Below are 26,777 nucleotides of genomic sequence, written 5' to 3'. Positions count from 1 at the left end.
TATCAAAAGCAGCCATTTTATGGTTGTACATGGCTGCTTCCAATACAACCCCACATTTACACCCACATGTACAAGTTGCACCCTATTTTTAATGCGGGGTACACACCAGGGTCGTCAGTGTCTGGTCCAACGCGCTCACGATGACGCGGGAGGGCACGACCCGCTCACGATGTGCACCGTGAGCGGGTCCGATCCGCTCAATAACGACCGACCGACCCGCGGGACCGCGCATCGGATCGGAATCGTTCCACACCAGGTCAGAAAAGGGCCCAATCAACACACAATCTACATCCAATTGATCGGAATTGGATCTAGATTGTGCTGATCGGGCCCTAGTCGTCCTGGTGTGTACCCAGCATTACTCCACCTCAACTATCGGTCCCATCGGGAGCACTGAATGTCACTATTCAATGCCCCTGACATGAGCTACGACATTTTTTTTATCAAAAGCAGCCATTTTATGGTTTTACATGGCTGCTTCCAATTGAACCCCACATTTACACCCACAATTACAGTTTACACCCAATTTATAACTAAACCTGAACTATCGCTCCCATCGGGAGCACTGAATGTCTGTATTCAATACCCCTGACGCGAGCGATTAAATGTGTTTTATTGCAAACACCCATTTACAATTTACACACTATTTCAAACTACACCTGAACTATCGTTCCCATCGGGAGCACTGAATGTCATTATTCAATGGCCCTGATGCGAGCGACGCAAATTTAAACACACATTTACACCCGAAATAATAAATAACACGACACATGATAATATATTTCAACACTTTTATTGAAAAGTTATTTTTTTTACCTTTCTTTTTTTTAAACGTATTTCAAAATTTATTATTTTTTTCCTTTTTTTTTTTTTAATGAAACATATTTTATTACATTACATAGAAAACAATCAATAAATACAAATATTATGTTTTTTGTCTTTTATTTTTTTTATTTTTTTTTCTTTTTTTAATTTTTTTTTTTTTAACAATTTAAATGTCATTTTTAAAATATTTTTTGACATTTTTCTTTAGGTTCATTTTTTTTTATTTTTAAACAATACGAATGTCGACACACAAAATACAAAATCTCAATAAATACAAATATTATGTTTTTTGTCTTTTTTTTTTTTGTTTTTTTTTTTCTTTTTTTAATTTTTAATTTTTTAACAATTTAAATATCATGTCGACACACAAAATACAAAATCAGAAGAAGTTGATCGATCAGTACAAAGAGAATAGATGCCTGGCTATCACAACCAGGCAAATTGAAATGAGGCGTGGGAAGATCACGGCACACTCCAAAACAGTGCCCACTAATGCAAACAATCACATGAATCCGAAAGAAGTTACAAATATGCAGAACAGTGGTTAGTGAAGGAGCAAAACTAGTACAGCCATCGCAAAATTCAGGAAGACCGCACTGCAACGTTCACCAACCAAAATTGTAGTACATGACTAAAAACTCATTATTGTAGAGTACTCAGAAAGGAAGAGAAACAAGAACATTGCTGCCAAATTATAAATTAAAAGTCAAATTAGCCGAATTAGCCGAATTAATAATTTGAATAACGCTCTTCGCCTGGGGTGGAGGGCTGCACATTCCGCAATGCGGAGTACACAGCACCAGGCAAAGTCGAGGGATCAGTGGGAGGTGGCATAGGGGGTCCCGGCGCATAGTAAGGGGCAGGCGGAGGAGCAACCGGCGCACTGAACATGGGGGGGTGATGTGGGTGTGGGCGTGGTGGCTGTCTGTGCGCATTGCGGCATGACGTTCCGTTGCAGTCAGCACAGATATCATCCTCTGCTGCCTGCAACATCAGGCCATACAGCACACGCTTAAAGTGGTGTTGCGTTGATCCCTTCCACTTTCGCATTTCTGCGCACACATGATTCGTGAACATTTTGCAGTCATCTGAGGGATTGTTTACTGCTTCCTCCTTGTATGGGCAGCAATATTCCTGGCCGGTAGCAGCAGGTCTTGTCGCACGTCTCCTTCTACGCCTCCTGGGGGGAGCTGATGAGGTGCTCGCCACCGCAGGAGGCGCCACCTCCGACAACGACTCACCCTGCTGCGACGACTCAGAGGGAACTACTACGTCAGCACTCTCCTGTGCAGTGGATGAAGAGTCTTCATCCGTAGCAGTTCCCTCTGCTTCCCTCCTTCCTTGCTCCTCCACAATAAAGAGCATACGGTCGTAGTACCACAACTTTGGCTGGTACACATCTGCAGGGTCAGTTCCTGAAGACCGCGACTGCTGGACCCGATTGTGCTCCTTCACCAGCACTGTCCGCATATTAGTGAACTTCTTTCGGACCCACGTGACGTCTGCATTAGGGACACGTCTCAAAGCGTAGGCCGAGATCTTCCCAAAGGCCTCATTCCTCTTTGCCTGGTTGTGAAAATCCATGTGATCTTTTCGCCACAGACATCTATTCTCTTTGTAGAGATCGATCAACTTCTTCATGACGTTTCTATCAACCTCACGGGCCATTCTGTAAAAAAAAAAAAAAAAATTAGGTTTACACTATTAAAATGAACGCACTGCACTGTTATTCATTAACACACTACAAAAAAAAAAAAAACATTTACCTCAGTCAGTAGCAGGTGTAAAAAAAAAAAAGAGTTTTAAACTAATTCCCTTAAACGGCCAAAAAAACACAATCAAACTGAAATACAATCCGCAAAAAAAAAAAATTTTATCTGAGATATTGATAGCATATGATATAATAAATGCAATTTACACCACATTTGACAACAGAAGTAATTATATATTTGTGTCCCTCCACTATACACACGCACCCAAAGCGTTGCAAGCGCAGCGAGCCCCGCGAGGGGACGCGGATACCTTCACAGGTAAGCGCGTCCCCTGGCGGGCTTCACAGGTGTCCACATCACCACGGACACCTGTGAAGGCCGCGACAGGACGCGCTTACCTGTGAAGGTATCCGCGTCCCCTCGCGGGGCTCGCTGCGCTCGCCACGCTTCGGGCTCGGTGGCTCGCTGCGCTCGCCACACTATTATATTCTCAACTCCACGCCGACGTGGATAGTAGGGCATGAAAAGGTCGGAGGACGCGTACCGCCGCCCCTCGCGGGGCTCGCTGCGCTCGCCACGCTTCGGGTTCACGTGGATAGTGGGGGTGGTACACTGTGAAAAAAAGTCATTTTAGGTACATTAACAAATTTATTAGAAGCACAATTTAAGCACAACTTACATTATTCTGTTCAAAGGTAGAATTGCCTTCCAAAATATTCAAAATATCTTGTCGGTCAAATTCACCGATAACCGCAACTGCAATTCCACAAAACAGATAAAAAAAACATCAATAATCAAAATGGAATGACATTCAAATCCACCCCCACTATCCACGTGAACCCGAAGCGTGGCGAGCGCAGCGAGCCCCGCGAGGGGCGGCGGTACGCGTCCTCCGACCTTTTCATGCCCTACTATCCACGTCGGCGTGGAGTTGAGAATATAATAGTGTGGCGAGCGCAGCGAGCCACCGAGCCCGAAGCGTGGCGAGCGCAGCGAGCCCCGCGAGGGGACGCGGATACCTTCACAGGTAAGCGCGTCCCCTGGCGGGCTTCACAGGTGTCCACATCACCACGGACACCTGTGAAGGCCGCGACAGGACGCGCTTACCTGTGAAGGTATCCGCGTCCCCTCGCGGGGCTCGCTGCGCTCGCCACGCTTCGGGCTCGGTGGCTCGCTGCGCTCGCCACACTATTATATTCTCAACTCCACGCCGACGTGGATAGTAGGGCATGAAAAGGTCGGAGGACGCGTACCGCCGCCCCTCGCGGGGCTCGCTGCGCTCGCCACGCTTCGGGTTCACGTGGATAGTGGGGGTGGTACACTGTGAAAAAAAGTCATTTTAGGTACATTAACAAATTTATTAGAAGCACAATTTAAGCACAACTTACATTATTCTGTTCAAAGGTAGAATTGCCTTCCAAAATATTCAAAATATCTTGTCGGTCAAATTCACCGATAACCGCAACTGCAATTCCACAAAACAGATAAAAAAAACATCAATAATCAAAATGGAATGACATTCAAATCCACCCCCACTATCCACGTGAACCCGAAGCGTGGCGAGCGGCGGCGGTACGCGTCCTCCGACCTTTTCATGCCCTACTATCCACGTCGGCGTGGAGTTGAGAATATAATAGTGTGGCGAGCGCAGCGAGCCACCGAGCCCGAAGCGTGGCGAGCGCAGCGAGCCCCGCGAGGGGACGCGGATACCTTCACAGGTAAGCGCGTCCCCTGGCGGGCTTCACAGGTGTCCACATCACCACGGACACCTGTGAAGGCCGCGACAGGACGCGCTTACCTGTGAAGGTATCCGCGTCCCCTCGCGGGGCTCGCTGCGCTCGCCACGCTTCGGGCTCGGTGGCTCGCTGCGCTCGCCACACTATTATATTCTCAACTCCACGCCGACGTGGATAGTAGGGCATGAAAAGGTCGGAGGACGCGTACCGCCGCCCCTCGCGGGGCTCGCTGCGCTCGCCACGCTTCGGGTTCACGTGGATAGTGGGGGTGGTACACTGTGAAAAAAAGTCATTTTAGGTACATTAACAAATTTATTAGAAGCACAATTTAAGCACAACTTACATTATTCTGTTCAAAGGTAGAATTGCCTTCCAAAATATTCAAAATATCTTGTCGGTCAAATTCACCGATAACCGCAACTGCAATTCCACAAAACAGATAAAAAAAACATCAATAATCAAAATGGAATGACATTCAAATCCACCCCCACTATCCACGTGAACCCGAAGCGTGGCGAGCGCAGCGAGCCCCGCGAGGGGCGGCGGTACGCGTCCTCCGACCTTTTCATGCCCTACTATCCACGTCGGCGTGGAGTTGAGAATATAATAGTGTGGCGAGCGCAGCGAGCCACCGAGCCCGAAGCGTGGCGAGCGCAGCGAGCCCCGCGAGGGGACGCGGATACCTTCACAGGTAAGCGCGTCCCCTGGCGGGCTTCACAGGTGTCCACATCACGACGGACACCTGTGAAGCCCGCGAGAGGACGCGCTTACCTGTGAAGGTATCCGCGTCCCCTCGCGGGGCTCGCTGCGCTCGCCACGCTTCGGGCTCGGTGGCTCGCTGCGCTCGCCACACTATTATATTCTCAACTCCACGCCGACGTGGATAGTAGGGCATGAAAAGGTCGGAGGACGCGTACCGCCGCCCCTCGCGGGGCTCGCTGCGCTCGCCACGCTTCGGGTTCACGTGGATAGTGGGGGTGGTACACTGTGAAAAAAAGTCATTTTAGGTACATTAACAAATTTATTAGAAGCACAATTTAAGCACAACTTACATTATTCTGTTCAAAGGTAGAATTGCCTTCCAAAATATTCAAAATATCTTGTCGGTCAAATTCACCGATAACCGCAACTGCAATTCCACAAAACAGATAAAAAAAACATCAATAATCAAAATGGAATGACATTCAAATCCACCCCCACTATCCACGTGAACCCGAAGCGTGGCGAGCGCAGCGAGCCCCGCGAGGGGCGGCGGTACGCGTCCTCCGACCTTTTCATGCCCTACTATCCACGTCGGCGTGGAGTTGAGAATATAATAGTGTGGCGAGCGCAGCGAGCCACCGAGCCCGAAGCGTGGCGAGCGGACGCGGATACCTTCACAGGTAAGCGCGTCCCCTGGCGGGCTTCACAGGTGTCCACATCACGACGGACACCTGTGAAGCCCGCGAGAGGACGCGCTTACCTGTGAAGGTATCCGCGTCCCCTCGCGGGGCTCGCTGCGCTCGCCACGCTTCGGGCTCGGTGGCTCGCTGCGCTCGCCACACTATTATATTCTCAACTCCACGCCGACGTGGATAGTAGGGCATGAAAAGGTCGGAGGACGCGTACCGCCGCCCCTCGCGGGGCTCGCTGCGCTCGCCACGCTTCGGGTTCACGTGGATAGTGGGGCTGGTGTTAACAATTGTGGGGGCCATTTCACACTTCAATTACCAACCACTTTACATGCAAATTACTATAAAGTAGACACAGCATACTGCCTGCTGTACCATTTCAATAACAAGCACAACACACCTCAAACTGCTCTATTTAACAAATATGTACCAAGAAATCATTACAGTCTATGTCACCATGCATTACTATCAGAAACAACAGACTATTTTGTATGTATTATAACACACAGTACATCATTTCCAGGCACATATTCTCTGCACATAAACCTGTGTTATCCATATTATCATTATTTCCTTGACACTAAAGTCATACACTTCATTAACTACTGCACATAAACACTTTATAGCTATTTAGATAAGCACTACCCCTTGAACATAAGCATTATCCACTCTATACAGCCAATGATAAACCCCTAATCTTCAAACAAATGATATATGAAGGACACATGTATAACCACAGTAAGCACCCCTACCTCTCCAAATCCCCCCCCCACCCCCACCCTTCTAACCCTGTATATATTGTTCACAAACCCAAAGGCCCACCTATGCTCAGTAAGTCTGTAAATCTACTTACTGTTTTGTGCAGGGGCAGGGAGACAGACACAGCTGCTGCGTAGTGCTCTCACTGATTAGCATCAAAATGGCTGCTGATGTCCTTCCCCAGAGTGCTTTTGGCGCGTTTTTTCCGGCAGGCAGAAAAATCGCGTCGGTCGGGCGGTGATGTTACGCTCACGACAATGCATAAGACCGACCGACGCGATATTTCTTTGTACATTGACGGTGTAGCGCGTAATACCGCGCGTAATACAGGGAGTTACTTCAAAATTGATCGGTCGCGTCGGTCGGAGCCATTGTAAAATGCTCCCGACGCGACGGACATGTTAAGAACAGTATTAAGCACTGTATAGTGCTTATACTGATCGGTCGCGTCGGTCGGAGCCATTGTAAAATGTTCCCGACGCGACGGACATGTTAAGAACAGTATTAAGCACTGTATAGTGCTTATACTGATCGGTCTTGTCGCTCGGAGCCGTTGTAAAACGGCCCCGACGCGACGGACATGTTAAGATCTTGATTAAGCACTATATAGTGCTTAATCAAGTACATGTCACGTCGGTCGGCAGCATTGAGCTGTTAAGCTCACAGTACATTGCGGCCGACGCGATATGCTTTTAAACATGTCAACATGTGTATCATGTTGACATGTCGACTAAACATGTCAACTTAAAGTTGAGCATGCTTAGTATGCTTAAAAAAAGTGGTTCTCTGTGTCCAAACCATGGTGAGGGCCCCAAGCCCCAGAAGCCTATGACAATTATAATGTTAATAACCCACACAGGCTTCTTGGGGTTTGCTGCGCTTACCACGATTTTAACTTAGTACTCCACTACACTCACCGCGCTCCAAAAATTATTTGGATAGTGGTGGTGTGACTCCATAGCATTCATCCATCACAAATCATTCACCTGAGACAAGAAACACAAGTGTTTTAAAAGCATTTTTGAAAATTTACTTTGGAATTGAAAATAGAAAAACTTCAATGGCAAACAAAACATATGACATCAGCATTAATGGGGGACACAGAAATGGGGGTAAATCTCAAGAGTCCTTGGGCAATAAAGTCAGGGCAATTAGTATGCGGGCAAAAGGATTCTCTTGTCCCAGGCTCTTCCGCCACATGAACTCCTCCAGATAGCTCTGGAGCATATGCCTGGCGGTGCCCCTGTGGCGTTTATTCCGCCACTTACATGCCCCCCACATCCGTTCAACATTCTGGGTATGTACCCCTGTTGTAGGGTCTACAAAGTTATAACGGTGATTGACCTGGGCATGTTCATATCCTGCAGCATTCAGCTGGGCTGTACTGTAGGCTCTCCAGCAGTCAGTGTACACATGAGAGCCCGGCTCCACAAACTGCAGGATAGCTTGCATGAGGGTGTTGGCGTCCCGAGTGGCAACCTTGGTGGCGAAACATTGGCCAGTTTCTCTGCATATGCCACCAAATACCCATTGCTGGGGCAGTACTCGGCCAACATTGGCTTGCCTTTTGACGAAGAGGGTCTCATCCACCTCGACAATCATGCCGGGACCTCCGATCCGGCGCTGCGGCTGCGCCATGAGGTCCAGCAGGCAGGCCTCCCTCATATACTTGTTGTACAGGACAGCCGTCTTCTTAGAGAGGGACAAATTCTTCTCGCAGTAGTCAATGCTGGTATATTCCTGCACCCAGGAAAATATGAAGCGGACCAGCGTAGCGAAAGGCAAACGACAGCCAGGAAAGAACAGTCCTGCTCTCAGACTCCTCTTCAAACGGCAGTCCCTCACGTTACAGCGCCACATGGTCTCCTTCAAATTCAGCCGCATCGGATGACCATTGTCGCATGTAGCCTCTGATGGCAGCAGATGATGGCGCTGCAGAAACGCCACTGCCTCCTCCTCACTTGTAGGCAGTGAGAACATATTCACCTCAGCCATCTCAGAGGTCTTGAAATCACCCACAGAGCACTCCACAGCAGACCAATCCACAGCTCAGGACTAACGATCAGCACGGCTCAGGGTCAGGATCAGCAGAAATCAATCGCAGAATAATCAGGATCAGCAATAATCCACTGGAACAGCAGCAATCCGCAGCACAAGGCTCACGAACAACAGCAAATAGTATTCAAAGCACAAGATCAATCAGGGAGATATCACCAGCAAAGGATCAATCAGCCAAGAAATCACCAGCAACTGAATACACGTCTCACTCCTACCGAGACAAACCCACAAAGGCAGTAGGGGAAAAAAGAACAGAAGGGGCTGTCAAAGTAAGGGGCCGGACTATCACAATAAATATTGACATTGATGCTGTAACTGAGCAGATTACAGAGGGAAGATTTCATATTGACATAGAAACACACACTCCAACACATTAAAACATATGTTACTAGGTAGATTTTATAGGGGGTCGGACTATATAGATTAATTGGGCCTATTAAAATGGGCCTAAACAGCGGGAAAATCGTTGGGCCAATGGGACAGATGAAAATCGTGTGCATCGTGAGCATTGGGGGGTTTAACTTAAACATGCGACGCGACTGACGCGATTTAATAGAGAGATCGTGAGAAAAGAAGTAAATCGGTAGTATCGCGTCGGTCGGGGGTATACAATTAAAAGGGCCACGACTCAATCAACAAGATGCCGATATGAAAACCGACGCGAAAAAAAAACATCGTGAGTACATAACTATATCGGGGGTATCTTATCGGTCGGGAGCATCGTTACCATACAAAAAAACCACCGATGCGACGCGATGCTCAAGACTCTCAAGATTGCTATCGGTGTGGCCGTGCTAGGAAACAAGTACCAAACTGTACAATAGAAGGTTGGAATGTCCACTGAGTGCCATCTCATTTTGTCTCCTTAGGAGGAGGGTGTGCAAAGAGCCCGTGAGGAAGAGGAGAAGCGCAAGGAGGTCACATCTCACTTTCAGGTGACCCTCAATGACATCCAATCACAGATGGAGCAGCACAATGAGCGCAATACTAAGCTGCGCCAGGAGAATATGGAGCTGGCAGACAGGCTGAAGAAGCTGATTGAGCAATATGAGCTGAGGGAAGAGGTAAACATAATACACATTGATAAGTTTTACTTTGACCAGAAGTACATACAGTTTACTTACTTTGTTTTGCTAATCCTATTCTTTTCCAACCTGTAGCACATTGATAAAGTTTTTAAACACAAGGATTTGCAGCAGCAGCTGGTGGACGCTAAACTACAGCAGGCTCAGGAGATGCTGAAGGAAGTGGAGGAGCGTCACCAGAGGGAAAAGGACTTTGTAAGTCATTCATTCAAATTTGGGAAGGAATTAAATTGTTTTCTGGTACCCACAGATCTTGTGACTGGAGCTATTCTGCTGTTTGGGCTAATGGGTATGAATACTGCAGGATCACACAATTTCTGCTCTCACCATTTTCATAGTTTCTGATGGTGAGCAGAAATCTATTAAATATCAGGCTTTTAATTTCGTCAGTTTGCCTAATACTTTGTACGGGTTTAGCTGCCTTTACACTTCTCAACCTGGTGCAAATGGACCCCTGAGGAACATTTAATTAATCTGCAGTACAATTGAATATTGCTGGGCGCTGCTTTGTATTTCCTTATTTATCTTTTGTAATTCATCTGTAGAACTATTGAATCAATTTGTCAATGTATTGTTGTTTTTCTCTCTGAACAACTTGAGTTATATGTGTTATGAAATTTTCCGGGCTCATCTGCGCTTCGGCAGTTGGCTGTTTCGGAAAATTTCCGGGCATACCAACAATATGAAGGTGAGCGCCAGTGGTGCCTGCAGCTGTGTTGTCCGGGCACCCCCCACAGTGGCCGCTCACCCTCACCTCTCCCCTGCTGCTGCCCCCCGCTGCCGTAGCTCAGGGGGATTTGGGAGTTTGGGCGCCCGAGTCCTCCCGAGCCGCCCTGAACATCCCCATGCCTGCCACCCGTTGTGAGCAGTGGCAGGGGAGCATACGATTGCCTGAGTGTAGGTGGGGGGGGGGGGGGGGGGTGGTTTTGTCCTGCTCCAGCAAAACCCACTTGTCTTAAACCTATCCGTGTCAGCAGATGATACTGAAATAAGTATCAGGGTGGCATAAAACCACGGGAATACATGCTGTCAAAGAAAGTATGGAGATGGTTTAAGTAAGAGAGGGAAGAGGGCCCTGCTTGTGAGAGCTTACATACAAAAGGGGAGAGGCAGACAGGTAATCCCGCTGAGAGCATCTGTGTGAAATGAATGGAAATTTTGTGTTTATTATGGGATGGTCAGCTGGTTGAATGAGCGATATTGACCTATAGATGTGTGTATAACGGCTGACTGTAAAATATTTGATCAGTGGTCTCCTCTCTCACTAATCAGCACATTTATTTCCATCTACAGCTCCTCAAAGAAGCCGTGGAATCTCAGAGAATGTGTGAGCTCATGAAACAACAGGAGACTCATCTCAAGCAGCAAGTAATGCTTATAATTACAATGTTCTAAGCTTTAATCATGCTTCCCATGGAAAGTGTTCCACACTTATTTGTCAAGCACATAAAGCACCTCTGGAATAGTTGTAATCAGAGGAAATCCATATGGCTATGTCCTACATTTCTGTTTTGTCGTTTTAAATCTGCATCATCCTGATTTTTTTTTTTTTTTCTTTGTTTCATTCAGCTGGCTCTGTACACAGAAAAATTTGAGGAGTTTCAAAACACACTTTCTAAAAGCAATGAGGTCTTCACAACCTTTAAACAGGAAATGGAAAAGGTGAACTTTAGTCAGCCACTGTGGGAAATTTATGAGGGGGTATCTTAGAATGCACACCCTATATATGTGAGGTTCCATCATGCTGGGACTTGTAGTTCTGCAAAGAAAAATACATGGTGCAGATGCACACTCCATATTATTAATCAATAATAGAGGTTCTTGGTATATTAATTGGCCAAGAAATGTGGAAGATTTGTCAGCTCTCTATTCTGTTAGTGTAAGATGTTTTTTTTCTGCTTAATTTAATTTCTTTATTTCCTCATTGACTTAGATGACAAAGAAGATAAAGAAGTTGGAGAAGGAGACAACAATGTACCGGTCCCGATGGGAGAGCAGTAATAAGGCTTTACTAGTGATGGCCGAGGAGGTGAGACATTTGTTCAATTTGGGATCTGTAACCTAAAGAAAATTTACAAACATTGCCCGAATATATTCCAAAATATGTATATCGTGATCAGGTGCTACTGTTACATTGTTTGACCAAAGAAACAAATATATATTTTTAAATGGTTTATTATAATACCCATAATTCATAATGACAACCATAGATAACAGTCCATATACAAATGATACCAAAATGTAATATATTTCTTTAGTTTTCAACATCGGGGCAAATAATATTACTTAGACACTGTGGAAAAAAGGAGACCAGTGGTTTTGCGTTGGACTCCTCTGCATGTTTCTAATTATTACCAGTTATTCATATAGCGCACATATTTCTCTTTCAATGGTCCTGGTGACACAGCTCAACACTGGGATGTAGGAGGGTCCGAAGGAGCCAGGCACCTATCCTAAAGTTTTAGAGGGTAGGCTCCTCCCCTACTGCATCCCTGGACTCTTCAGTTCGTGTTAGGTGCCCACTGGAGTGGGTGCTATTCTAAAGGGCTGCAGGAGCAGCCGAAGAATTAGAGTAGTTAGGGGATTTTTATTATTTTATTAACTTTTACCCTAGCTAGGTAGGCACAGTGTGAGGATTCTCATAGTGAATCCTCACACTGCTTGCGCAGCAGGAGCTGACAGAAGCGCGTCCTGTCAGCTCACTGTGCACAGGGGAGACACTGTCTGGTCCCCCTGTGCAGCGCTTATAGCCTTTTCTAAAAGGCTGCCTGGGCTCCGGAGTACCCTGAAACCGGCTCCACGCTTAGGTGGGGATCATGGGGGACAGGCGCTCCGTGATGGCGGCGGCCATTTTATGCGGAGCTTACACGCTGAGCTCCTAGATGAGAGGACAGCAGCGTTGTGACAGGCATGTTCCAAGTGATCCCCATTTGAGGGGGAGACACTGGAACTAGGAAATCCTACCTAAGGAGCGGCTTGCTGGGGGTGGTTGGCGCCAAAAGGTCACGGACCCCGCAGCAGCAGGGACCTGTGGTCTCTTCCTTCACTCTGACTTTGGCGCCTTTCAGAACGCTTGCAGCGGAGCTGAGCTGGCTTACTGATCCTGGCAGAGTGACTTGGATTTCCTGGGCATCGCTTCCCCGCAGTTGAAACCAACAGACAGATAAGTGATTGGGTGCATTGCCTCTGTATAAACGCTTGTACATTGTTTGCACTGTGTATACTGATAGATATACATTTATCACTTGCGTCATGTCTGAGCATCAGGCTGTGGTTTTGGGGGAGGGAGCCCTTAATGCACTGAGCGCGTGCAATGTTTGCACACAAAAATTTGTCCCTGAGCAGATGGCCAAGGGGGGCTTATGTATTACTTGCGCTGATGTGAGACCCATGGGCAGTGATCCCCATAGGGCAGAGCATATGGAACCTGCGTGGGCCAGGGCCCTAGGCAGGTCAGTAAACGCTTTGGTGCAGCTTTTGGACAGGCAGAGTGATGGGCTGGTAGAATCACAGAGACCTATGCCATCATCTCAGCAGTCGTCTGGCTCCTTGCCTCTTACCCAGGCAGATCCTGCACTTATCCAGGTGATGCAGGATACTGCAAAAGGGATTAACAGGTTCAGTGAAATGCTGGACAAAATGGATGATGTGGCAGGGACCCCTAGAAGGTCTTATGCCTTAACTACTGTGGTAGATGAAGAGGAAGGAGAGTATACTGACATCCCCTGGGATCAGGGTGATGATTTGGAAGAGAACTCTGCTGCTGGTATAGAGGATCTCATTATAGCTGTGAAGCAGGCTTTAAAGCTGACTGTGGAGGATAAGACTCCTGTTAAAGGTGTTTTTAAGCGACAGCGGAAGGAGGCTGTTACTTTTCCTTCAGATGAGGGGTTACAGGAATTGTTAGAAGGGGCTTGGAAAACTCCTGATAAGAGGCTTCAGATGCCTAAGCGATTCCTTAGTCTGTACCCCATGCCAGAGTCTCATGCGGAGCTCTGGGAAAAGGTCCCAGTTGTGGACGCTTCAGTGGCACGTTTGTCCAAGGCTACTGTATTACCAGTACAGGGCGGTGCAGCTTTTAAAGATTCTGTGGATAAAAAGCTGGAGGGAAACCTCAAGGCTATCTTTGAAGGGGTGGGGTTTACCTTACGACCCCTTATTGCTTCAGCCTGGGTTTCTAAGGCCATGATAGAGTGGGCTGGTGAATTATGCACCATGCTGCAGGCTGACCCGGGTGCATTACTGCTGGCAGAAAAGATTAAGGCAGCAGCAGAATATGCAGTTGAAGCAGAGGAGGAAGCTATTAAAATGGCAACCAGAGTGTCCACAGTCTCCATTAATGCCAGGAGAGTGCTTTGGCTAAAAGCCTGGGAAGCAGACAATGAGTCCAAGAAGGCTCTGGAAACATTAGCCTTCAAAGGAAAGGTACTCTTTGGTACCGAATTAGAGGAGATTATAAAACAGGCCACAGGCGGCAAAAGTACATTCCTGCCGGCCTCCTCAGCAAAGCAGACGTCCAGATTTTCTGCTTTTAAGCCGTCCTTTCGGCCCTCCCCTAGAGGTGGTGCGTCCTTTCGAGGACAGTCTTTCAGGGGAAGGTTTCAGCCCTCTAGAGGCAAGACACAAAAGTCAAAATTTGGCTCTTTTCACAAGAAGCCTGCCAATAAAGGAGAGGATAAACCCTCTGCATGACTGTCAGGGGCTTTGCCCGACAGTGACAAAAGTGGGCGGGCGTCTCACGCTCTTCAGGGACGCTTGGGCTTCTCTAGACCAGGATGCCTGGGTGCTAGACATCATAACACAGGGTTACAAAATCCCTTTCAGAGGGCCACCTCCGAAGAGGTTCATTCCCACATCCTTACCAAAGGAGGCACGGCTGCGTACAGCTCTTGTGAGAGCAGCGCACTCCCTTTTGGAAAAAGGGGTGGTGACACTAGTCCCCAAGACAGAGTGGAAGAAAGGCTTTTACTCCACGCTGTTCCTGGTGCCCAAACCAGACGGGTCTTTCAGACCAATACTAAATTTGAAGTCTCTAAATGTTCATTTATGGGTAGACCATTTCAAAATGGAGTCTCTACGGTCAGTACTCCTGAGTCTGGACCAGGGAGAATTTTTGGCGTCCATGGATGTCCAGGACGCATATTTGCACGTTCCTATACACCCGGAACATCAGACCTTGTTGAGGTTTGCCATAGGAGACCTGCATTTACAATTCCGGGCGTTACCCTTTGGGCTAGCAACCGCGCCAAGGGTATTCACAAAGATAATGTCAGTAATGGCGGCGGTGCTGAGGCTCAGGGGAATCACAGTAATACCCTATTTGGACGATCTCCTGTTCAAAGCAGAGTCAGCAGCCATGCTGCAGAGTCACTTGGCAGAGGCCATCAGTTTTTTGCAGGCTCACGGCTGGATTTTAAATTTGCAAAAATCTCAGTTGGTACCGTCACAAAGGCTCCAATTCTTGGGAGTCATACTGGACACCCATCTTCATCGGGTATTCCTCCCGGAGGTAAAGGCCAGGGATCTGGTCACCCTAGTCCAGGAGATTCTCAGGGCTCAGAGCATTTCAGTATGGAGGTGCCTCAAGCTCCTGGGGAAGATGGTGGCGTCATTCGAGACGCTTCAATTTGCCAGGTTCCACTCTCGGAGGTTCCAATGGAACATTTTGTCAGCTTGGTCAGGAAACACTTTGACCATGAAATCCGAGATGATAGTGCTGTCTTCGGACACCCGAGAATCTTTGAAATGGTGGACAGAAGTAGATTCCCTTCAGTGGGGTCGGTCATTACAGACCTGGGACTGGTTGATAGTAACTACCGACGCCAGTCTCAGGGGCTGGGGGGCAATAGTCCTGGATCTCAGGCTTCAGGGCCTGTGGACGGCAGAGGAATCAGCGTTACCAATCAACATCTTGGAGCTGAGAGCTGTCTGGAAAGTCATTTCCTTGGCGGGAGACAGGTTACAGAACCTCCCTTTGAGGATTCAGACCGACAATGCCACAGCTGTGGCGTATCTGAATCACCAGGGAGGTACACGCAGCAGATTGGCCATGTGGGAGGTATCCAGAATCTTCCTATGGGCGGAACAGAATGTTCCAGCTGTATCGGCTATATTCATCCCAGGAATAGAGAATATAGAAGCCGACTTCCTGAGCAGGGAGGAGCTCAAGGAAGGGGAATGGAGCTTACACCCTCAGGTGTTTCACCAAATCACTTCGATGTGGGGAACTCCGGATGTGGACCTGATGGCATCCAGGATCAACCATCAAGTGCCCAGGTTCTATGCCAGAACAAGGGATCCACTAGCGGAGGCAGTGGATGCCATGACTATTCACTGGCAGGGAGATCTCCTTTATGCATTCCCACCAGTACCAATGTTACCGAGACTTCTGAAGAAAATACAGGGGCAGAAGGTTCCAGTGATCTTAGTGGCCCCAGATTGGCCAAGGAGATCCTGGTACTCGAGGCTTCAGAGGTTGTCTGTGGACTCATGGCGTCTACCTCTGAGACCAGACCTTCTAAGACAAGGCCCTTTCAATCACCTGGATTCAGATCGATTGATTTTGACGGCCTGGCTATTGAAACCACCATTTTGAAAAGAAAAGGGTTTTCTGAGGCAGTAGTACAGACTATGATAAAAGCCAGAAAAGCTGTATCTTCGGCAAATTATTATAGAGTCTGGAAGACTTACATTCGATGGTGTGAGAGAAGAAAGACTCATACATCTCAGTTTAAGCTATCAAGAATGATGGAATTCTTACAAGATGGTTTTTCATCGGGCCTAAGCCTTCAGTCACTGAAGGTGCAGATCTCGGCCTTGTCCATCTATTTCCAGAAAAAGATAGCCATTTTGCCAGAAATTCAAACCTTTTTACAAGGAGTATCCAGGTTGAAACCTCCATACAAGCAACCAGTAGCACCTTGGGATCTATCACTGGTTTTGGAATGCCTTCAAAAGGCACCTTTTGAACCTTTAAGGTCGGCTGACTTTAAGTTTCTTACGTGGAAGCTAGTGTTTTTGTTAGCAGTAGCATCTGCTAAAAGAGTTTCAGAATTGGGAGCTTTGTCATGTAAATCTCCTTTCTTAATTTTTCATGATGACAGGGCTGTTTTAAGAACAGTGCCTCAGTTTTTACCGAAGGTGGTATCTACCTTCCATTTAAATCAGGAGATAGTTCTACCTGTGTTTCAACCCCCAGAGGGTTCTAAGAAAAGGGACAAGTTGAGAACTTTGGATGTTGTGCGTGCCTTACGCATATATGTGGACAGAGTGAAGAGTGTCAGGAAGACTGACACATTGTTGGTATTGTATGACGTACACAAGATTGGTTGGCCTGCATCTAAGCAGACTATTGCTAGGTGGTTGCGGTCTGTGATAGCCTTTGCATACACCAAAGTGGGTAGACCAGTACCGGCCAAAATAAATGCGCATACCACCAGGTCAGTTGCCACCTCTTGGGCGGTTCGACATGGGGCCACAGCTGAGCAGGTTTGCAGAGCTGCCACTTGGTCATCTGTTCACACATTTGCCAAATTCTATAGATTCCATGAGTTCGCGTCGGAGGACGCATCATTCGGGCGAGCAGTGCTGAGAGCTGCAGACCTGAGCGTACCCTCCCAAAGGACCGGCTCTGGAACGTCCCAGTGTTGAGCTGTGTCACCAGGACCATTGAAAGAGAAAAAGGGATTTTTGTAAGAACTTACCGTTCGAATCCCTTTCTCTGATATGGTCCTGGTGACACAGCGATCCCTCCCTTACGCTCAGTAAGTATGCCAGAAGTTTCATGATGTTCATGTTAAAATGGTTAAAAGTTAACAGTTTTCTGTTATAAAATGTGCATATAATATGTGCAGGCGTTTGTACTGAGTTAATGTATTCCAGTGGCTTTGAAAGATGAACTGAAGAGTCCAGGGATGCAGTAGGGGAGGAGCCTACCCTCTAAAACTTTAGGATAGGTGCCTGGCTCCTTCGGACCCTCCTACATCCCAGTGTTGAGCTGTGTCACCAGGACCATATCAGAGAAAGGGATTCGAACGGTAAGTTCTTACAAAAATCCCTTTTTCGTAGCGCCTTATGCATTTTCCGAATTAAATGCCCCGCGGTGATGCTAATTGCACCATTCTAGGGCTTAAAACAGCATCTCCACCCAGGTCCGTCACCCTCATTCTAGGTTTAGTTTTTGTTGGGAGCCAATTTATCTACCAGTATATTTTTGGGGGGATTGCAGGAGGAATCTGGAGTAAACTCACTCAAGCGCGGGGGGGAATTAACATACTCCACAAAGTTAGGGCCATAGTGGGATTAGAACCCTCAGTGCTATGATGCAGTAATGCTAACCATTACACCATCCGTATTACCCTAATTGGGGATCCACATTAATATTGACCACAGAGTCGGTAACTAAATACTTATATTAGGATGCATTATCCCTGGAGAACTTATAGTAGCAATTATTTTCCCTGATATACAGAACTTAAGAACTATATAAATTAATTGTTGGTACCATTGTTAAATGGACTGTTATCTATGGGATGACCTTACATGAATTATAGGTATTACATGGGGTCAATTTCAATATGGTGCGCAGGGATAGTGCCAGGAGTTTAGTCGCGAGTACCGGCATTTTCCGACTTAAATGCCCTGCGGTGATGCTAATTGCGCCATGCTAGGGCTTAAAACAGCATCTCCACCCAGGTCGGATGCGAGTAGAAATCCACTGTTTGGAGTTATTGGCGTGCTGATTAGAATAGCTGCGGGAGTTCCCTCCTGGCTCTATTCACTGCACACCATAATGAATAATGAGTATATTGTCCATGATCTTAATAGGATTAAAGACCTTTTAAGAGGAAGTTCTGATTGCATGGAAAATTTTCTATGTATGGCAGATTTAATGTTAATAAAACTGTCCAGATCATTGCTTATAAACACATCACTTGCAAACTTACCTGCAGCTGTAAACCTAGAACTTGCCTCTAGTAAAAAAAAAAAAAAAAGGTTGTTTAATGGATATAAACACTCTTCGATTTTGACCAGTTTTCTATTCGGATTTGCTTCTAGAAGCAAAATCGAATTGAAATCGAACGGTTTTTAAGATGCTTTTGAGAAGCATTCGATTTGATGCATGCTCCCGTTTTTCTATATTGAAAAGAATAATAGACTGTGCTGGCAAGGAAATTTCAAATTCGATCCAGTAAATTGAATGTAAATCGAATTCGATTTTGAATGCAAAAGTGCAGATTGAATGTAAAAACAAAGGCCAAATCGAAAGGGGTTGGAATAGGCAAAAAAAGAAAATCGATACGTGTGTACACACCTTTAGACATGGAGGGGGTTCCATGTGTTTTGCTAAACTAATTTATTACAAATTCTACAAACATTGGTTTCTAAAGAGTACTATTAACATAATTTATTAACATTTCGACACTGCTTTTTGTTGATTTCTAGATTAACTCCCACTTTAACCTCTAATTAATATTCCCAGTAGGGTTGCTTTTTGCTACAGGAGTTATGTTCAGGTTGGTGCAACAGAAACAGAAGATCTGTTGTAGGTGAGGGGAGCAACAATAAATAAAAATAAGTATTAGTTATTAATCCTTTAATAAATAACTTCACATAAAGTTATTTTACTGGTTTACCATTTAATGTGTAGTAGAATATGGAGCATGGTTTAGCTAAACAGACAAAATAAGGAAATTATTTGCACGCTTACAAGTGCGTTAAAACCTTTGGAAACACAACTGTGGTTTTTCAGGTGCAATTTTACACCCATTAGTAGCTGGATTTGCTTCTACCTATAAAGCAGACTGTAAATGTCCTGATGGTTCAAACGCCACAACATCTTTTATTATTGTTTCCTATTAGATTTCATGAATTTGGACATTGCGAATGAGCTATGGCTTAGTTCACTATGACGCAATAGTTCATTGAAAATGTAAATTGTTTTCCATACAATGTAAACTATTATCATGTCAGCTTTGTAAAAAGGCTCTACCATGCATTATTGCTATTGTTTCTGAGCTATAAATTATACCATACATTTTATTTTGGAATTCTTTCAGAAAACCCTACGTGACAAAGAGCAAGATGCTTTGCAGGCCAAAATACAAAGGTTAGAGAAACTCTGCCGGGCATTACAGACCGAACGGAATGATCTGAACAAGAAGGTGCAAGGTCTAAGTGGCCCTCCAGCCACCTCTGCAGAGGCCACGCCAGATGATTGTATCAGCTGTACAGCAGCCACCAGTAGTGAGAATGTAGAACTGAGCAGCAGTGATGTGTGTGTGCAGAATATACCACAGACTGCAACACCCCCGCCTCTTCCATCTGCTGCTACCGAATAGTACAGGCAGGGGTGAATGCTTTGTATCTAATGTCCTCATTGCTTTTGTACAAGGACTTCCACTTTTATATCCAACTTACACACCCATACTCCGCTTCTACTATTATTTGATTTTTGCAACCTTCCCTGTACAAGGAGAGAAAATGAGCACTCTGTTATGGCTTCATTACAAATAAAAGGTTGTGTCCTATGGTCTCTCCACACTTCTAGTGAAACACCGGTTCTGCAGTCAGCTCATGCAGGCAGACATTTCACTTGGTGTTGTCAGGCTCTCATTTACCCTAGTTTATTTTAAAGAATTTAATAAAAAAAAATAAGGTTTTAATGTTTTGTGTAAAATATTTACACTATGCGAGCATTGCATACATTTGTTTTGTAGACATTTCAGTTCTTCAACTGGGTTTCCAGCCTAATGTCTTACCCACGTTAGCAGAGCACAGTAAAACCATATACTACAAGTGAATTTGATGTGTCAGGAGTTTTATTTGAAATGAATGAGAATACATTTTGCTGAAGGAGGAGCAGGTTGCAATGTTTGATGTTCCATAGAAAGAGAGAGGTGTTCCAAATTTTAAGACCCCATTGCAGTTCAGTATTGACCTTCTGTTACCATTGCATGCACGGGCTCAATGTAGGTGGTTCTCAGTTTGACTGTTAATGCTCAGCAATAAAGGGGCTTAAAAAGAATCCAGTTTCTACTTGTCATGGAAGTGACTTAAATATGATAATAGCTGATGTGTATCTCTTGCCTACAGAAGTGAGGTTACATTGATATCCCTGAGGCACAAAAGGATGGTCTTCAATGTAAGATAGATGACTGGTGCCCAGTGGCAGAACTTGTGGGCGGTGAGCCCAGGTGCAAAAATATAAATTGAAACTACCTCCTCCACCCCAATCCAAGCTCATGATATGTAACACTGCAGAGGGGGTGTCAGGGGCAGCAGTGGTCCTCAGGGGCCCTGGTGCACTGCACTTGCTGCACCAATGATGGTTCCGCTTCTGCTGGTGCCGTTACAATGGGTTGCTGTCTATTATGAATTAGAGATGGTATTTTTAGCATTTTACTCCCAATGAAACTACATTTTACTTTACTATCACACAGGCAATCACTGGACTGCACACTAAATCAGTATTGATAGGCAATGTTTTACTCTAGCCTTGTACAGAGTTTGGCCTGTTTATGTATTATGTACTATTCCCCTGACTCATCATGGTTCTCTGCTGCAAATATCAGCACACTGAATTCTTTTGAGAGAAACATTCTGGGTTGCACCAGTATATATTGTGGTACTCCCTTTCACTGACTGCATCTAGGCCAAGCATTGCTTTGTGGCGTTACACACCATGTACACCTACTGTATAATCCATTTTATTTGTAAATGGAAAGGTTTTGTAACAACTATGCTTTCTGCTAAGTTGTTGCTATGGACATTTACACACACACACACACACACACACAGACACACAAACGTACGTCAGTGTAACCTCTTTACTTCCAGTCCCCAACAAATATTGGACTTTTGCTTACATTTTTAAAGAACACATGGTTTGTAGAATACCTATTTATGAAATTGAATACTGGTACTAGTAACCATTCACAATTGAACAGGACACGTTGTGCCTTGCAATGAGATGCCACATCCTAATCAGGAGAGCAATTGTGCAAAAAGTATCCCATTCAAAGCAGACTTACTAATGCTCACTAGAAATATAACCACTTCCAAAGACTCTGGTTTAAAACCTTTCTTTAAAGGTATTACTTCACTATTCTATAATAAACGCAGATAATGTTAAACAGTGCACCGCTGCTACCTTACTACATTTCAGTTTTAATTTTGACCCTTTTCTTATTGGCTATTGCGTCAGATTTAAGTGCTCTCTCATGTAGATCACCCTTTCTGATTTTCCATGAGGATAGAGCAGTACATCGTACAAGACTGGACTACCTACCTAAGGTAGTTTCCAGGTTCCACATAAACCAGGAAATTGTGGTTCCGGTTTATTCTCCTTCTTCATCAGGCGAGGATAACCTTTTAGGAGTGGATGAGTCCTTGGATGTTGTTAGGGCTTTGCGCCTTTTACGTGTCTAGGATGGTAACCGTCAGGAAAACTGATTATCTGTTTATTCTTTATGATATTCAGAAGTTTGGCTGGCCGGCTTCGAAACGAATCTTAGCCCGTTGGTTAAGGGCTGCAATGCGTCAGGCGTATTTGTTAGCAGGTGAGCAGGTCCCTCTTTCAGTGCGGGCACATTCCACCAGGTCGGTTGGGACCTCCTGGGCCGTGCGGGTGGGTGTCTCGGCTGAGTGCATCTGCAGGGCGGCCATGTGGTGTTCTGCTCACACGTTTATAAAATTCTATTGTTTTGGCACCTTCACCTCGGCTGATGCGGCCTTTGGCAGAACTTAGTGCAGCTTGGGAGCGTTTCCACCCTTAGGGGACACAGCTTTAGGACGTCCCATTTTTCCAGCATCCACCAAGGCCGGTAGAAAAAATGGGGATTTTTGGTCCTTGCCTGTAAAATCCTTTATTCGTAGGCCCAAGGTACTGTAAATGCTGGGTGCCCACCCTTGCGCTCCAGATCAGCAGTTATTATGTTGGCAGTTGTTCCCTGCCTTAGTTAGGTATTCTGTTGAATAAGTTGTGAGTTCCAAAATTCCAAATTACAAGCAATTTTTGTCTACTTTTCTATGGACAATCAGAGAGGGTACGATTCCCATCATAAAGTGTCATTATTATAACCCTCCATTGTCTGATGGTACTACACTGTATTGTTGTTTCTCTCCCTTTATGTCATACGAGTAACCCTCAGTGATACACTTGAAGGAGGGACACTAAAGGAGCGCATGAAAAACTGACAGTATTTTCTGTGTAAGTTGTGAGTTCTGTTGAATGGCTGTTCTTCTCCTAGCCCTATTCCTTGGCTTGTTAAGTTAAAACTGGTCTCTGAGGACAGGAAGGAGGTATAAGGGGGAGGAGCTACAGGCTGAGCTATCCCAAAGACATAGTACTCCTTGGTGCCCGGTCCTCCTGACAGGTATACCCATTTTCCCAGCATCCACCATGGCCTACAAAAAAGGATTTTACAGGTAAGGACCAAAAATCCCCCCCGTTCTTTTTTTTGTCAACACAGTGAACAAACGCTAAAACGTAGCACCGAGTCTGCTCGCTGCACTTGCCTTGCTTCGGGCACACTATTTTATTCTCCCACCAAGCCGTAGTGAATGGTAGGGCATGCAATCTGTTGGCACATTTTGGCTAAAAAAAAATGTCGACCCTAAGTCATGTTGGCTTTCCTGAATGTCGATCTAAATGCATGTCAAGCTAATGCTTGTCGACCATCATGCTGGTGAACCAATGACTGTATCCCTGCACAGAACACCAGGAAAATGTCCACCATGACATATTCCCTTTTATTTGTGAAAAGAATCTGCTTCTGACGGGGGACTCCAGAGAGAGGTTAGTAGAAAAAAGATGTGTGCAGGATGTGTGAGCTCCCTGAACCCCAGGGCCCATGTACAGCACTCACACTGTTCCCATTATAGGTTTGCCACTGTGCCCAGGTTTGCCTTATGGGCCCCATAATCCCAGGGGGGGCAGCACCATACAGACTGCACCAGTTTTTTAATACTCCCATAAGGAAGGCTGCAGCACTCCTGGAGTTACCAGAAAAATAGCTGCCGTGCCATTTTTTGCGGAGTTCTGCTCATATGCAATAGAGTCTGAGCGCTCTAGTGCCCAGACTCTATTGCGTTGGGTGGTAGGGCACTGTGGCCAGCAGACAAGAGGGGACCCGAACAGAGAAGGCTGCACACAGCCCTCCTCTCTTAAAACGCTTCTGAGTGGTTCCCTAGCTGGATGCCTTGAGGCACTTACAGAGGTGCCCTAGATTGGTGGTCCTAGACCAATTCATATTAGTTATGTTAGAAAGAAAATAAAACACATTAAAATAAAAACATGTAATACCAAGTAAAGCTCTTATGTAATTTTTGTGGTGTCCGGGTAAACGGAAAAGTTCTTTGTCAAAAATTTAGTTTGCCGTAGTGTAGCGGCAGTGGCCCGTGTTATGAGGAAGTCCTATCGATCCCTTATTATTATTGCAGGTCAGCGTTTTTTTTCCCTCAGTGTGGCTTCACTCTTTAAATGTGGCCTCAACTCTGTGCTCATCCGCGGCAACCTCACAGAGCTGCTTTACACATTCCAGGTGCAGTATTCAAGTTACTCTTAATTTTCATCATATTGGTTATGGTCAATGTGATAGGCAAAACCTATGCTTGGTGCTTGTGGCTTCATATCGTAACGATTGTGGACAAACAGAAGCAAATCCTGTCCACATAACTGAACCTAAAGCCTTTACACACTAGGCAAGGGGTTCCCAAACTACTTTGCTCTGGGACCCCTTCAGACAATAAAAATTGTTACAGGACCTCAGCAAGAATGGCCACCACACGGTTGGTCAGTAGACTGTGCATGCATAACAAAATGATGTGAGGAGTCTGAAGCAACAGACAATTCCGACTCCTTGGATCACTAACTGAGAAATTAGAGAAGTCATCAGCCTGATGGTCAGCAATGTGGAGTCAGGACCCCATGCTGAGATGGTCACGAGCCACGTTGGAGTCAGGACCCTCAGTTTGAGAACCGCTGCACTACGCAATATTGTGAACTATATCGTTTAGAAAGGAGCTTTCTAAATGATATTGTTCATGTTATTGTCTAGTGTGTATTCTCAATAGCACTCCCTCGCATCGTTAACAACCCCCCTGCCTCATCTTGCATGTTCAGATGAGGGAGGTCCTCCTCAATAACGAAGGCCATTCGCAGGCGGCAGCATGGCTTTCGCTGACCCCCGCCATTGCTCCCTTCCTCGTGGCATTGGCAAGTGTGTATGCAATGGCCGATGCTGGCACCCCGCTGGGTCCCCCTCCGCTGCCAATATAAGTGTTGGCAGGGAGTCGGCTAGTGTGTAGGCAGCCAGTGGCGTAACTATAAATTTTGCTCCCCCCTGCCAAAGAGTTTGTGGTGCCGCTGCCCCAACCCCCCCCCCCCCCCAAGGCTCCTCCCCAGCGTGTTTCCCAGTGTGTGACATGATCAGAGCCGGCCATAGGCAAACTAGGCAATTGCCTAGGGCATTTGGAATGCCTAGGGGCACCAGCAGCTTCTGCTGATTAAAATGATATGCAGCATGCCTATATTCTGTGTGTGAGTGAGGCTGTATCTGCATATGAAATAGTGTATTCATGGAAATCACTGTAACATAGCATTCCGTATGCAGGACAGTCGCACACAGAATATAGGCATGCCACATATCATTTTATTCATAGGAAGCTCCTTGTGTGTCCTGGTCACATAACAATGCAAATAAGACAAATTTTCAGCAAAAAAGGCACCCAATGTTAGCAGAACTGGCCAGGAGCTGCATGGCCTATTGAGGCAAGATGGATGAGGAAACATCTGTATCCAAGCAGAGGCAGAGGATCATAGTGTTAGTGGCTGTGCAAGTGCTGTCTACGGGTGGGTTGGTTGTGCAATAGTGTTCGGCATATGTATAAGGGGCATTATGTGTGTCATGTATAAATGCATTAATAATGTGCGACATATGTGTAACAGGCATTATGCGTGTCGTGTATAAGGGCATTAATAATGTGCGACATATGTGTAAGGGGCATTATGTGTGTCGTGTTTAAGGGCATTAATAATGTGCAACATATGTGTAATGGGCACAATGTGTGTCATGTGTATAAGGGCATTAATAATGTGCGACATGTGTAACAGGCATTATGTGTGTCATGTGTATAAGGGCATTAATAATGTGCAACATATGTGTAAGGGGCATTATGGGTGTCATTATGTGTATGAAGGGCATTAATAAATGTTGGCATAATGTGTAAGGGGCATTATGGTTATAAGGACTTTATAATGTGTGTCATGTGTAAGGGGCATTACTGTGTGGTATTATCAGGGGTGCTGAGAGAAAGGGGTAGGGGGTACAAATTACCCAGGCCAAAGTCTGTTGGCAGCAGCAGCTGCAGCTTTTCTCTGCCCAGCACACTGCTTTGTGCTGGGTTGCAGTGTGGCCATGGAGGGTGCTTAAAATACAATCATTTCTCAGGATTTTTTTCTAAGTGTATAATGTGAATAATGTGAGGAGTAATGTATATAAGGTAAAGAGGTACTACTGTGTGATGTAACGTGAATAAGGGATACCATCGCATGATATAATGTAAATAAAGTTGCACTACTGTGTGGCATAATTTGAATTGGGGGTACTATTGTGTGGCCATGCCCCTACCCAGCAAGAACACACCCCTGTTTGGGCTGCACACTGAATGTGCTCTGTTTCTATTTAAAATATTGCGGGTAGGAGCACCAAAATGATGACTTCTATGATGAGGGTTGATGGTGCTGGGAAAGGGGAGCAGGGTCACCAGCCAAAATCTTGCCTAGGGTGTAAATTAGGCTAGGGCCGGCTCTGGACATGATGGTGTCACATGTATAATGGAGAAGCTGAAGCAGGAGAGAGGAAGAGAGACCAGCAGACACTGCTGCTTCCCTTAGCTCCAATGTATCCTAGTCCGCCCTAGCATGCCCGTCTGTACACCCATCCTGCACACAGTAGCCAATAGCCAGCTCTGTGTACAGTCAACTGAATCAGTGGGGGGATTTGTCGTCTCTGCCATGGCCGCACCCGTGCTGCTCGCCTCCAGTGCTCAGTCAGTGGGAAGCGGCAGGCAGCAGCATGTCAATGCGTCGAGCGGGTGCCAGCACCCACACAGACCCCACTGCTGCTTGCTCCCCCAAGCGGCCGCTGGGGCTGCCTTACAGTAGTTACGCCACTGTAGGCAGCTTAAGAATGATATATAAGTACAACA

General features: G+C 46.0%; 2 protein-coding genes across 5 annotated transcripts in view; one reads left to right on the top strand and one right to left on the bottom strand.

Moving 5' to 3' along the window:
- Positions 1 to 20,368, top strand: part of TXLNA (taxilin alpha) — a 30,530-nt gene extending 10,162 nt beyond the window's left edge. For all 4 annotated transcript variants that reach the window (XM_083173713.1, XM_083173715.1, XM_083173712.1 and 1 more), the window contains exons 6-11: positions 9,351 to 9,545; positions 9,642 to 9,761; positions 10,860 to 10,934; positions 11,136 to 11,228; positions 11,500 to 11,595; positions 19,625 to 20,368. In XM_083173713.1, the coding sequence (XP_083029839.1) occupies positions 9,351 to 9,545; positions 9,642 to 9,761; positions 10,860 to 10,934; positions 11,136 to 11,228; positions 11,500 to 11,595; positions 19,625 to 19,906 (861 nt within the window). In that variant the 3' untranslated portion in view covers positions 19,907 to 20,368. The remainder of the gene's footprint in view (positions 1 to 9,350; positions 9,546 to 9,641; positions 9,762 to 10,859; positions 10,935 to 11,135; positions 11,229 to 11,499; positions 11,596 to 19,624) is intronic.
- On the bottom strand, positions 1,109 to 3,282 carry LOC146058975 (uncharacterized). The gene is made up of 2 exons (XM_083171151.1): positions 3,217 to 3,282; positions 1,109 to 2,494 (listed from the first exon to the last, which is right to left on the bottom strand). The coding sequence occupies exon 2, from the start codon at positions 2,491 to 2,493 to the stop codon at positions 1,555 to 1,557; it is 939 nt and encodes a 312-aa protein (XP_083027277.1). The 5' UTR covers position 2,494; positions 3,217 to 3,282; the 3' UTR covers positions 1,109 to 1,554.
- Positions 20,369 to 26,777: the final 6,409 nt, after the last annotated feature.

Source organism: Crinia signifera, chromosome 2 (assembly GCF_055691185.1).
Source record: "Crinia signifera chromosome 2, ASM5569118v1, whole genome shotgun sequence".
Classification (NCBI taxonomy): Eukaryota; Metazoa; Chordata; class Amphibia; order Anura; family Myobatrachidae; genus Crinia; species Crinia signifera.
Note: the sequence above shows the minus strand (reverse complement) of the source record. Positions and strands in the feature narration are given on the sequence as shown.